Genomic DNA, 12,733 nt, shown 5'->3' on the forward strand with positions numbered 1-12,733 from the left:
CTCTATTTCTACAAGAAATGCCGTTGGGATTTTGATTGGCATTGCATTAAACCTATAGAGAACTTTTGGTAATATCGCCATTTTGATGATGTTAGTTCTGCCTATCCATGAACAGGGTATATTTTTCCATCTTCTAAGATCTTCTTCTATTTCTCTCTTTAGGGTTCTGTAGTTTTCATTGTATAAGTCTTTCACCTCTTTTGTTAGGTTGATTCCCAAGTATTTTATTTTTTTTGAAGATATTTTGAATGGAGTGGTTGTCCTCATTTCCATTTCAGAGGATTTGTCGCTGATATACAGGAATGCCTTTGATTTATGCATGTTGATTTTATATCCTGCCACTTTGCTGAATTCATTTATTAGCTCTAATAGTTTCTTTGTAGAGCCTTTTGGGTCTGCTAGGTATAGAATCATATCATCTGCAAATAGTGATAATTTAAGTTCTTCTTTTCCTATGTTTATGCCTTTAATTTCTTTCGTCTGTCTAATTGCTCTGGCCAGTGTTTCGAGAACTATGTTGAACAGAAGTGGAGAGAGAGGGCATCCCTGTCTTGTTCCAGATTTTAGAGGGAATGCCTTCAGTTTTTCTCCATTCAGAATGATGCTAGCCTGAGGCTTAGCATAGATTGCTTTTACAATATTGAGGTATGTTCCTGTTATCCCTAGTTTTTCTAGAGTTTTGAACATAAAGGGATGCTGTACTTTGTCGAATGCTTTTTCCGCATCTATCGAGATGATCATATGGTTCTTATTTTTAAGTCTATTGATGTGGTGAATAACATTTATTGATTTCCGTATATTGAACCAGCCTTGCATCCCAGGGATGAATCCTACTTGATCATGGTGTACAATTTTTTTGATATGTTTTTGTATCCGATTCGCCAGAATTTTATTGAGGATTTTTGCATCTAGGTTCATTAGAGATATTGGTCTGTAGTTTTCTTTCTTTGAAGTGTCTTTGTCTGGTTTAGGTATCAGGGTGATGTTGGCCTCATAGAATGAATTTGGAAGTTCTCCCTCTTTTTCTATTTCCTGAAGTAGCTTGAAAAGTATTGGTATTAGTTCTTCTTTAAAGGTTTTGTAAAATTCTGCTGTATACCCATCCGGTCCTGGGCTTTTCTTAGTTGGTAGTCTTTTTATGGTTTCTTCTATTTCCTCAATTGATATTGGTCTGTTTAGGTTGTCTATATCCTCCTGACTCAATCTGGGCAGACCATATGACTTAAGAAATTTATCTATGCCTTCACTATCTTCTAATTTATTGAAGTATAAGGATTCAAAATAGTTTTTGATTATCTTCTGTATTTCTGAAGTGTCTGTTGTGATATTGCCTTTTTCATCCCGTATGCTAGTAATTTGAGTTCTCTCTCTTCTTCTCTTCGCTAGCATCGCTAAGGGTCTGTCGATTTTGTTTATTTTTTCAAAGAACCAACTTTTAGTTTTGTCAATTTTTTCAATTGTTTCGATTTCATTAATTTCAGCTCTGATTTTAATTATTTCTTGCCTTCTACTTCTTTTGCTGTTGTTTTGCTCTTCTTTTTCAAGGATTTTGAGATGAAGTATGAGATCATTTATTTGTTGGTTTTTTCTTTTTTTAAGGAATGAACTCCAAGCAATGAATTTTCCTCTTAGAACTGCTTTCAATGTGTCCCATAGATTCCGATATGTTGTGTCTGTGTTTTCATTTATCTCTAAGAATTTTTTAATTTCCTCCTTGATGTCTTCTATAACCCATTGATCATTCAGTAACCTATTGTTCATTCTCCAAGTGATGTATGCTTTTTCCTTCCTTCTTTTATCGTTGATTTTCAGTTTCATTCCATTATGATCAGATAAGATGCATGGTATTATCTCTACTCCTTTATATTGTCTAAGAGTTGCCCTGTGACATAATATATGATCTATTTTTGAGAAGGATCCATGTGCTGCTGAGAAAAAAGTGTAACTGCTTGATGTTGGGTGGTATACTCTATATATGTCAATTAAGTCTAGGTTATTAATTGTGTTATTGAGTTCTATAGTTTCCTTATTCAACTTTTGTTTGGAAGATCTGTCCAGTGGCGAGAGAGGTGTGTTGAAGTCTCCCATGATTATTGTATGGTGGTCTATTAGACTCTTGAACTTGAGAAGAGTTTGTTTGACGAACATAGCTGCACCATTGTTTGGGGCATAAATATTTATGATTGTTATGTCTTGTTGGTGTATGGTTCCCTTAAGCAGTATGTAGTGTCCCTCTTTATCCCTTTTGATTAACTTTGGCTTGAAATCTATTTTATTTGATATGAGTATGGACACTCCTGCTTGTTTCCGAAGTCCATATGAGTGATATGATTTTTCCCAACCTTTCACCTTCAGCCTATGTATGTCTTTTCCTATCAAATGCGTCTCCTGTAGGCAGCATAATGTTGGGTCTTGTTTTGTGATCCATTCTACTAGCCTGTGTCTCTTAATTGGTGAGTTTAATCCATTAACATTTAGGGTTATTATTGAGATATGGGTTGTTCTTCCAGCCATATTTGTTTATTTCTGTTACTAAACATGGTTTGTTTTCCTCTTTGATTATTTTCCCCCCCTTTACTGTCCTACCTCCCACTGTTGGTTTTCATTGTTATTTTCCATTTCCTCTTCCTGTAATGTTTTGGCGAGGATGTTTTGAAGAGATGGTTTTCTAGCTGCGAATTCTTTAAACTTTTGTTTATCGTGGAAGGTTTTAATTTCATCTTCCATCCTGAAGCTTAATTTCGCTGGATACACAATTCTTGGTTGGAACCCATTTTCTTTCAGTGTTTGAAATATGTTATTCCAGGATCTTCTAGCTTTCAGAGTCTGTGTTGAAAGATCAGCTGTTATCCTGATTGGCTTACCCCTAAATGTAATCTGCTTCCTTTCTCTTGTAGCTTTTAAAATTCTCTCCTTATTCTGTATGTTGGGCATCTTCATTATAATGTGTCTAGGTGTGGATCTCTTATGATTTGGCACATTCGGCGTCCTGTAGGCTTCTAGGATTTGGGATTCTGTCTCATTCTTCAAGTCTGGGAAGTTGTCTCGTATTATTTCATTGAATAGACTGCTCATTCCTTTGGTTTGGAGCTCTGTACCTTCCTGTATCCCAATGACTCTTAAGTTTGGTCTCTTAATGTTATCCCATATTTCTTGGATGTTCTGCTCATGGTTTCTTAACAGTCTTGCTGAGCTGTCTATGTTCTTTTCCAGTTGAAATACTTTGTCTTCATTGTCTGATGTTCTATCTTCTAAGTGTTCTACTCTGCTGGTAGTATTCTCCATTGAGTTTTTAAGTTGGTTTATTGCTTCCTGCATTTCTAGGATTTCTGTTTGTTTGTTTTTTATAACCTCTATCTCCCTGTATAGTTGATCCTTTGCTTCCTGGATTTGTTTGCGTAATTCATTGTCGAAGTGATCTTTCATTGTCTGATTTTGCTGTCTAATGTCTTCCTTGATACTCCAGATCATCTGAAGCATGTATATCCTGAATTCTTTATCTGACATTCCATCTGCTGCAGCTGTTACCTCTTCTAAAGTTGCGTTGACCTGCATTGCTTGTGGTCCTTTCTTTCCTTGTCTTTTCATACTGCTTGCGTATCTTTCCTGCAGGCGCGGGCGGCGGCTCTGCTCTCTCCTTATTCCAATTGGGGTGTCGTGGCTACCACGCCAGCAGGTCACTGGGCCTGTTCTGGGCGCTGGCGGCGGCTCTGTTCTGCCCCTACTCCAATTGGGGTGACGAGTGTACCACGCCGGCAGGCCACCGGGCCTGATCCGCCGGTCGGTTGCAGGTTTGCCTACCCTGCAGGCGTGGGCGGCGGCTCTACTCTGCGCCTACTCCAAATGGGGTGACGTGTCTGTTGTACCGGCAGGCCACTGGGCCTGTCCCGCTGGTCGGTCGCAGATCTGCCCACCTTTCGGGCACGGGTGGTGGCTCTGCTCTGCCCCTACGCCAATTGGGGTGTCGTGACTACCCCGCCTGCAGGTCACTGGGCCTGTTCCTGGCACGGGCGGCGACTCTGCTCTGCCCCTACTCCACTTAGGGTGGTGTGTGTGCCACGCCGGCAGGCTCCTGGGCCTGATCCGCCGGTCTGTCGCAGGTCTGCCTACTTTGCAGGCACGGGCAGCGGATCTGCCCTGCCCCTCCTACCAGAACTGCGGACCCCTGGGCCTGATCTGCAGGTTGGTCACAGGTCTGCTCACCCTGCGGGCACGGGTGGCGGTTCCACCCCCACTCCAATTGGGGTCACGTGGCCACCACACCGGCAGGGCTTGATCCGGGCGTGGGAGAAGGATCTGCTCTGCCCCTACTCCAGTTGGGGTGACGTGTGTACCACGTTGGCAGGCCACTGGGCCTGACCCGCCAGTCTGTCACAGGTCTGTTTACCTTGCAAGCGCGAATGGCGGCTCTGCCCTGCCCCTCCTACCATGCCCATGTACCACTGGGTCGCGGGTCTGCCCACCTTGTGGGCGCGGGTGGCGGCTCCGCTCCGCCCCCTCTCCAATTGGGGTCACACGGTCATCACGCTGGCGAGCCGCTGGGCCTGCTCCGGGCGCTGGCGGCGGCCCGGCTCCTCCCCTCTGGCTCGATTACAAATCGAGGAGACTCGGGTGTCTGTGTCTCACCCCCCCCCACCAGGAGACCAACTGTTTCTGTTGCCGCTGGTATTGATGAAGTTCTCTCCTCCGCTGCTTTCTGATGACATCACATCTCTGCCATGTTGGTATCCTATGCGAATGGCAGCATTTCGTTCCCCTTGCCGGGCAACCCAAGCAACGGGTGAGTCCTGACCGGCCCTCAGCAGGACCTGGACCGAGAAGCAGTTTCCGCGGGCTCCTAGCCCTGGGCCAGGGCAGTTCCGGGAGCCGGAACTCGGCCGCTCCGAGCTCGGTGTAAGCTCCGATAAGAGTAGGCTCCAAGAAGCAGTCCCCGCGGGCTCAGTTCCGGGAGCCGGAATTCGGCCGCTTAGTGCTTGGTGTATGCTCTGATAGGAGCAGGGTCCAAGAAGCAGCCTCCGCAGGCTCCCTAGCCCTGGGCCAGGGCGGTTCCGGGAGCCGGAAGTCGGCCGCCCAGCGCTGGGTGTTCGCTCCGATAAGATCAGGTTCTAAGAAGCCCCCAGGCTCTGAACCCTAGCAATCTGTCTGCAAGCCGCAGGCGAATGGCAGCCTGGAATTACCTGTTCTATGGCTGAATGAGCTGTGGTCAGTCGAAAACAGGCCCGCTATCCTTTTTAAAAGCTCAAATACATCCACATTCTGTTGAAACCTTGAAGCTTTAAAAAAAAAAAAATTCAGACTCTTGTCATCTCATGTTCTTCACACAACTTTCACCTCCCCAAAAGCAATCCATTTAATTCACGGATCTGCTCTCTTAGGCATTTTGCATCTCAGCCACTGGAAGCTGTGACCTGAGGAATCACTGCTTTTCTCAAACAAATCAGCTCCTTGATGTCTTTTGATTCTCATTCTTTCCCTCCATCCATGCCTGCTTTGACCCCTCTTACAGATCAGACTAGTCTAGAATTGATGGTCTTGGGTGGTGAATAAGGATGGGTAAACAGAGACAGTTAAATTGGAAGACTTTCTTATGACTTTGGGGGTTTTTACAAGTTTTCTTCTCTCCACTGAAATTCCACACCAGTGCTTGGATTTATAATGTGGCCTAGACCAATGTGTGGTTATTTTGCTTTTTGGAGTTTTTTTTTTTTTTTTTAAATCTTCCTATGAGAGAATAAATGATAATGGAAAGAAAAAAAAAAGAAAAAGAAAATAGAAGGATGACCAATAGAATAAAGGAGTAGAGCAGGGGAGGGAGACCAGGAGGGTGGAAGGGCACCAGGGAGTGAAACTCATCAAACTGTTTTTACGTATGTGAATATGCCACAATGAAACCCATCATTCCGCACACAAACAAACACAACTCTGGCCTGAGTTGGGAGGTCCCTGGATCTGACCACAGTGTCTGACTTGGCAGTGGAGAACTTCTGGCAGGACCAGCTGGGCAAAGGGTCAAGTGCATGGGGCAAGAGTCAGCAGTTCCTGGGCTGGAAATGAGAGTTCACAAGGTCCTGGAGCCTGTGCTCCTTGGCAGCCTTCACAGTACTCAGAAAGTTGTTGGAAATGCAAAGTTTGGGGGTCTCCCCCAGCCCGCTTGAAGAGGGCTCTCTAGAGGCAAGGCCCAGGAATGTACATGTTAGCATGCCCTCCAGGCGATTCTGGAGCACACTAATGTCTGCGAAGCTCTGGCTTAGGGTACACCTGACAGGGCTTTGGGTACTGAGCCCAGGAGTTTATTCAGATCCTGCTGTAGGTGGAGCTGGGTAGCAGAAGGTGCTTCTGTGGGGAAATTGATCATGGGTGTGTTCAGGAAGAGTATCTACATACACTGGGAGGAAAAAACCAAAGGTGCAGAGACAGTTGTTGAGCAAGAACATGGAACCCTGCATGAAAATCAGACCTGGATCCTGGTCCTAGCCCCAGCAACACAGATCTTGTGACCTGTGGTCAGTGGCACCCTTTCCTCCACCCAGATTCACTTCTGTTTGCTGAGAAATAAAGAGGCATTCATGTGTAGAACTCCCATAACAAAATAACACTGTTTGGGTGGATTAAGCAACAGAATTCCATTTTCTAAATGTTGGGGGCTAGAAGTCCAAGATCAAGGTGCAGATGAAATGGAGATGCTTGTTGTATTGTTTGGAAAATAATGGCAGGAAATAAAGTCTGTAAATGTTCAATATAGACACAATTTTTTGATTTTTGCAATGTGGGGGATCCAACCTGGACCTTGTGCATGGTAAGCAAATGCTCTACCACTGAGCTGTACCCTCAGCACATAATTAAAATTTTTTTCAATCTTTGCTTGACTGAATTCACGTATGCAGAACCTGCAGAGATGGAGGGCTGACTGTATATCTAAACAATTATAATTGACTAAAGATGAATATCAAGAATATACAAAGAACTCCTGAAAATCAATAAGAAGATGTTTTCCAAGTATTTTCTAATACTGTACTGTAGGTTTTCTCTTAATACAATATCAAAAGAAACATCCCAGATAGACAAATGTGCTTCAAAAGCACATTTTTAAAGTGACTGCATTGAAGCCCTTTGCCTGGATCTACTAGAATTTATTCAACCATTTCCTATTAATGTTCCCTATAGTGTTTTCATTAATTAACCTTTTTTAATAAAATGAAGAAATCTAAGTGGCCGATATGTATGTATATATATTTGTGTGTATATATGTCTTAACTGTTTTAGTGACCAGAAAAATGCACATTAAAACTTTAGTAAAATAATATTTTAAGTAGACTCACGTGGAAAAATTAAGAATTGTTGTAGAACTAAGTATTGATGAAGATGTAATTAAAAAAGAATTCTAATATGTTGGTGGAAGTGAAATTGATGAGGCTGATTATTTGCATACCCTCCTACATATTAAGTCCCTTGGAATCTCTTACTTGCATACACCACTGCACAATTAGAGATCTTTTCATTTTTTTCCAACTCCAAATTGGAAAGTCAAACAACTAGCTAACTAGTCAACTCAGTGGCTTTGTCACTGGATTGATAAAAAAACAGTATAAACACATAAGGGACTATTTTTATAACAGTGAAAATGATTTACAGAGCCAGGCATAGTGGTGCATGCCTTTAATCCAAGTGACTGGGGAGGCTGAAGCAGGAGGATCATAAATTTGAGCAACTTAGTGAGACCCTGTCTCCAAAAAGGATTGGAGATGTTGCTGAGTGGTACAGCACCCTGGGTTCAGTCCTTAGTTTAAAAAAAAAAAGAAAAGAAAAGAAAGAAAGAAGGAAAAGAAAATGAATTAAAGAATTACAGTTGTATACTACAATACACATATATCATAGAAAGAAGAAAGTTGCAGAAGAGAACACATAGCATGATACCATTCTCTTTGTCCGTTTTGGTGTGATATTAAAAAATATTATGAACAAGAGATTTCTTTCTCACAGGAGGCTGAGAAGCCTGAGACCTCTACAGCTGATTCAGTGTCTGATGTGGATCCAACTCCTGATTCACAGATAGCCACTTCTGCTTTCTCACATGATGGAAGTGGATGCTCTCTAGGGGCCTCCTTTGTAAGTATACTAATCCTCTTCACATCCTCTTCATGAGGGGTCTGCTTTCAAGACCTAATTTCTTCCCCAAATCCTCACCTACTAAGACCATCTCCTTAGGGGCTGAGATTTCAGGCTATGAATTTTGGAAGGTCACAAATACCACACCATACCCTGGTTTTTATAGTTTCAAATATGAGAAACAAAACAGTGCATTAGGGATGCAAAGAAGGGATTTAGAAACTTAAAAGAGAAAGGGCAAACCCAGGAGCATCAGGACTAATGCACTGGTAGTCCCCTAGTCCCAGATACTCCTCCAGAGGCTGAGGCAGGAGGATGGTTGGAGCCTATGAGTTCGAGGCCAGCCTGGTCATCATAGCGAGATTCTGCTTCAAAAAACCAACCAAGCCAGTGAACCAAAACCAAATCCAAATAAGGACGCCATAGACACAAAACTCAGGATTCAAGGAGCAGGGAGGTAGCGTAAAGGAGGAAGGCTTAGATGCAGCATGCATAGCAGATGTGTTCAAATTCTTAAGCAGGACGGTGTTCTCACGAGCAATTTTAATAACCACATGCATTCCATGAGATTTTATATATATTACATATTACATTATATATTTATCTTATTTTTAAAAAAATTAAAACCCTAACTCCCTAATCTCCTCTCAGACTCCTCTCCAAGCGTCTCCCCATTGCTCCATAACATTCGATTAGGTGCCACCTGGGAGCCTTTTCACCTAAGCCCCTCGCCCTGATCGTCCCCTCACCACCGCCCCCCCCTCCCCGCAAGACCCCGCCCGGTCTCGAGCGCTGCTTTCACGCCTCTTTCACGTTCCGGACACGCTCGCCGCCTGCGTCGTTGTACCCGCGCGCCTCCGCCGCCGCGGTTTACTGCGCGCTGCGTTCCCGGCACCACGCTCCTCTGCCTTTCCCCCTCGATTGTCCCTCGCCGTGCCTGCCCCGGTGCCACCATCCCGCGGCTCCGCGGATCCCGGCTGGCCGATTGGGAACTCGCCCGGAGCGTTGTCCCCTGCAGGCCTGGGGGCCGGCGGGGCCGCAGCCACGGAATGGGCCTGAGCCCGGCTGCGAGGGATAGTAGGTTCTCGCGCCACCTCGCTAGGTTGCCCCTGCCGCGCCTCAAGGCCATTCGCAGACTCGCCAGTATCCGGCCTCGTGAAGATAAGCCTGGGCCAGGACGTTCAGCGGTGCCCCACTCAGGTCGGCCTCGGGATCGCCAACCGTCCCCACGAGGCGGGGGCCTGGAAGCCTTCCTGGGTTGCTCTCCGAATCCCAGCAGGTCGTTGGGCATGGTCGGTGCCGTCAAACCCTTCCTTGTAGACATTGTTGGTCGTGTTAAATAAGTTAGTAAGGAGGTATTTCCAAATGATCATTTTTTATTTAACCAAAGTGAGCCAGACATCTGGGGACTCCCTTCGCACCCCTTCATCCTCTCTCAGGTTCTGTCCCCAGCAATCCCAAAGTCTCCCCTTTGGGAAGCTGTGCACTCTCCAGTACCTCCTTTATCCCAAAATTTATTGAGGAGGAACCTGGAGACAGGCAGCGTTCTAGACCTGAGCTCCGCGTCCACCCTTGCATAACTCAGGGTACTGGCTCCAACTCCACTATCGTAGGTGTCAATCGCAGAGAAGGCAATTGTGGCTTAAATAACACTCCTCTTCTCTGAATTAGAAGAATCTGTGGGATCCCAAGCACTGGTCCAGTTCCTGCCCAAGCAGCCTCAGCAGGATACTTCAGAACTCAGTGAATGCATACAGCAGGGGTGAGTCTTTGCATGAAAGGACTGGGTCTTTGGCTGGGAAAAGGCTTTGAAAAATTGACTTTGGTGGCAGTTCTTAAAACACATCTTGAGGGGGTTTCTGTATGAGTCAGCCTACCACCACCAGTAGTGAGCAGGAGGCTGGTGTGCTTCTGGTAATAGATTGCACTAGGCTTGGGACCTTATTGCTGTGGCATTCCTTGTGACAGATTCTAGTCACTGGGTTTTTCTCCAGACTTCTAAAATTTGAATCACTTTAGCAGGAGGTTTATGGTATTGCTGGTCAGTCACTAACAATGAATGATGGAATTTTTCTTGCAGATTGACTCAATGTACTTTCATTAAAAGCATGCCACTTTCCTCCTTTAAACAAAAAGGCCAAGGGGCTGAAATTTTGGAGAAGACCTGTGCTGAACACACCTTGAGTTCTGGAGATGAGTTAAATCCAGGGGAAAGGTAAAACAAGTCATTTTTTGAGTTGGTGATATAGCAGATGTATAGATATGCTTTCTCATTTCCCTCTCTAGCAGAGGTGAGACAGATATCACCTCTGCTTTAAAGATGATGAAACTGAGGTTCAGACACATGGATTTACTAACTCAAGGTTGGAGAGTGGGCAGTACAAATAGGATTCATACCTGGAATTTTTTTTTTTGACTTTGAAATACTTCACTCAAATAGATTATCTCAACGGCATGTTCTTGCCTTCCATTTCAGTCCTCTTCTGCAAAAATAGACTGATTTCTTTCAGATTACTTGCAGTTATAGTGCTTTGTAGCTTAAGAAGATTTCCAGAAATATGGAGCTAATTATTGGAAGAAACAATTGAAGAGTTCAGGAGGCTTTCCCCTGGGATGAGAAGGGAAGGCGCAGAGGCTCTTTACAATTCATTATAAAATTTTAGGTGCTTTTTTTCCCTTCCTCTTTTAGTTAGTATGCAAGTATTGTTACCTGAGTAATGGGCCAGAGGGCGGACTAAGGGGCTCCACCAAATCAAGTCTGCCCACTTGCCCCAGAAACCAAATGGAAAAATAATGGTGAAAAGCAGGAAAGGAGCCTTCGTCAGTATGGCCATACTGGGCAGACTAGAAACCAGCATTTCTAGCTCTGTCTTTGAGGCAATTGACACGAGCATCCAGATTTTATAGCAAGGGGTATCAGAAGTATGCATAGACCAATAGTCTTGGTCAAACTGTGGTCTGGTTGATCATTATCTGATCTTTATCTCAGGATCATTGTAGATTGGGCAGGGCATTGTAGGTGGCAATAAGAAAGTTGCCATTGCTTGGGGGATAGTTTTGACACATCCCAAGGTGCTTTCAGTGTAGACCTGCAGTTGCTGGAATCCAAGGCCACTGATTCATTGCAAAGGAGAGAGATACAAAATGAAGCCCAAGATGCCAAGTTTTTTGCATCATAGATAGGCCCAAGTAAAATGCTTTTGGCAAAAGCAGCCTCTAAGTCCATATTATAGTATCACTTTGATAAACATTTTAAAAGATTAGCAAATAAAAAAAGAAACCCTGAAAAGTCAATTGAGAGGGGATGGGGGAGAGGGAGCGTGAGGGAGGGGAAGAGAGGGAGGGAAAGGGGAAGGGGAAGGGTAGGAAGGATAAATTGAAGAATAATGAATTTATGATATTTATTTGGGAATAAGTCAGGATTCTTGCACACGCTATGGAAATCATGAAGGTGTTCCAAGGCAGTGTGGTAAAGGGAAACTTCAAAGGCAAAATGAGGAGGATTACATAAACTCTGTTCCATAAGGGTGTTCAAGGACCAATGAGAAGGGTGGCATCAATCCAAGTCGAACAGTTAGTTGCTGGAAATATTCTTTTTTCTAGGATGCAGTGGTCTTTATGAAAGTTTGTGATTTTTTGTGGAATTCCTTGCTGTAGTTCCTATTATTGGGAAATTTATGCATGAAAACCCACCCTTCATGGCCTCCCTCTGGCTGGCTCTGTTTCCATAGGGTTTGACATCAGTGACTCCATTTTGCACCTGACCACTTTCACATTACACATTGCTATCACTAACGTTTTAAATAGACAGCAGAAAACCAAGAAGTAGCAATTGTTCTGTATGAAAGCAACTGGCTTCACAGAAACAAGGCTTGGGGAAATGTCTCCTGCAAAGTCCAAACCTGAAAGGTCTTAAATCACAAATCTGAAGTGATGGTAATACAGATTTTCCAATGATTGTGAAATAGTGTTGTTAAGGATGTGATTGAACAATCATTTAGAGAGAAGTCCATCATTAACGTGGAGACCACACCCACCCAGAAGAGTATAGAGTTGGATTCAACACCCAAGCCTGAGAGGGAGGGCAAGTTAATAAAGCAAGCAGTTGAGGTAAGTCTAGCAAGCATTCTTAGAGTGAGTATTTTGACCTTATGGAAACTGCATTATATATTGCACTGTATTTTATTTAGGTTGTGTCTATTAAAGATCCACAACGATTGAGATGTCGGTTATGCTTTTTTAAAAAAAATCTTACGAGGTATAGTTGACCCATATTTAATTCCACATATTTAAAATGTACAATTTGATAGCTTTTGACGTATGTATACAGCTGTGATGTGAAAGCCGTTGCCACAACTGAGATAATGAGCAAGATCCATAAAGCACAAAAGTGTTTTTTATGCCTTTTTGTAATCCCTCCCTTTTCCCACCATGATATCCCTGTCCCCAGGTAACAACCAGTCTCTTTGTCTTTGTGGATTAGTATGCATTTTCTAGAGATTTATGGAGTGAAATCATGTTGTATATGCTCTATTTATGTCTATCTTCTTTATAGAATTTTACATATTCATTTTGAGCTATATCCTTGTGGTTTTGTTGTCAATATTCCCCCCCCCCCTTTTTTTTA

The 12,733-nt window shown here is 43.6% G+C and overlaps 1 protein-coding gene across 1 annotated transcript in view; it reads left to right on the top strand.

Annotated features, from left to right (window-relative positions):
- The first annotated feature begins 9,155 nt into the window (after nt 1-9,155).
- Plaat5 (phospholipase A and acyltransferase 5) overlaps nt 9,156-12,733 on the top strand; it is a 33,698-nt gene continuing 30,120 nt past the window's right edge. The window contains exons 1-3 of the mRNA XM_034636894.2: nt 9,156-9,306; nt 9,778-9,868; nt 12,108-12,216. Of these exons, the coding sequence (XP_034492785.2) occupies nt 9,156-9,306; nt 9,778-9,868; nt 12,108-12,216 (351 nt within the window). The remainder of the gene's footprint in view (nt 9,307-9,777; nt 9,869-12,107; nt 12,217-12,733) is intronic.

The sequence above is a fragment of the Marmota flaviventris genome, chromosome 9, assembly GCF_047511675.1.
Source record: "Marmota flaviventris isolate mMarFla1 chromosome 9, mMarFla1.hap1, whole genome shotgun sequence".
Taxonomy (NCBI): domain Eukaryota; kingdom Metazoa; phylum Chordata; class Mammalia; order Rodentia; family Sciuridae; genus Marmota; species Marmota flaviventris.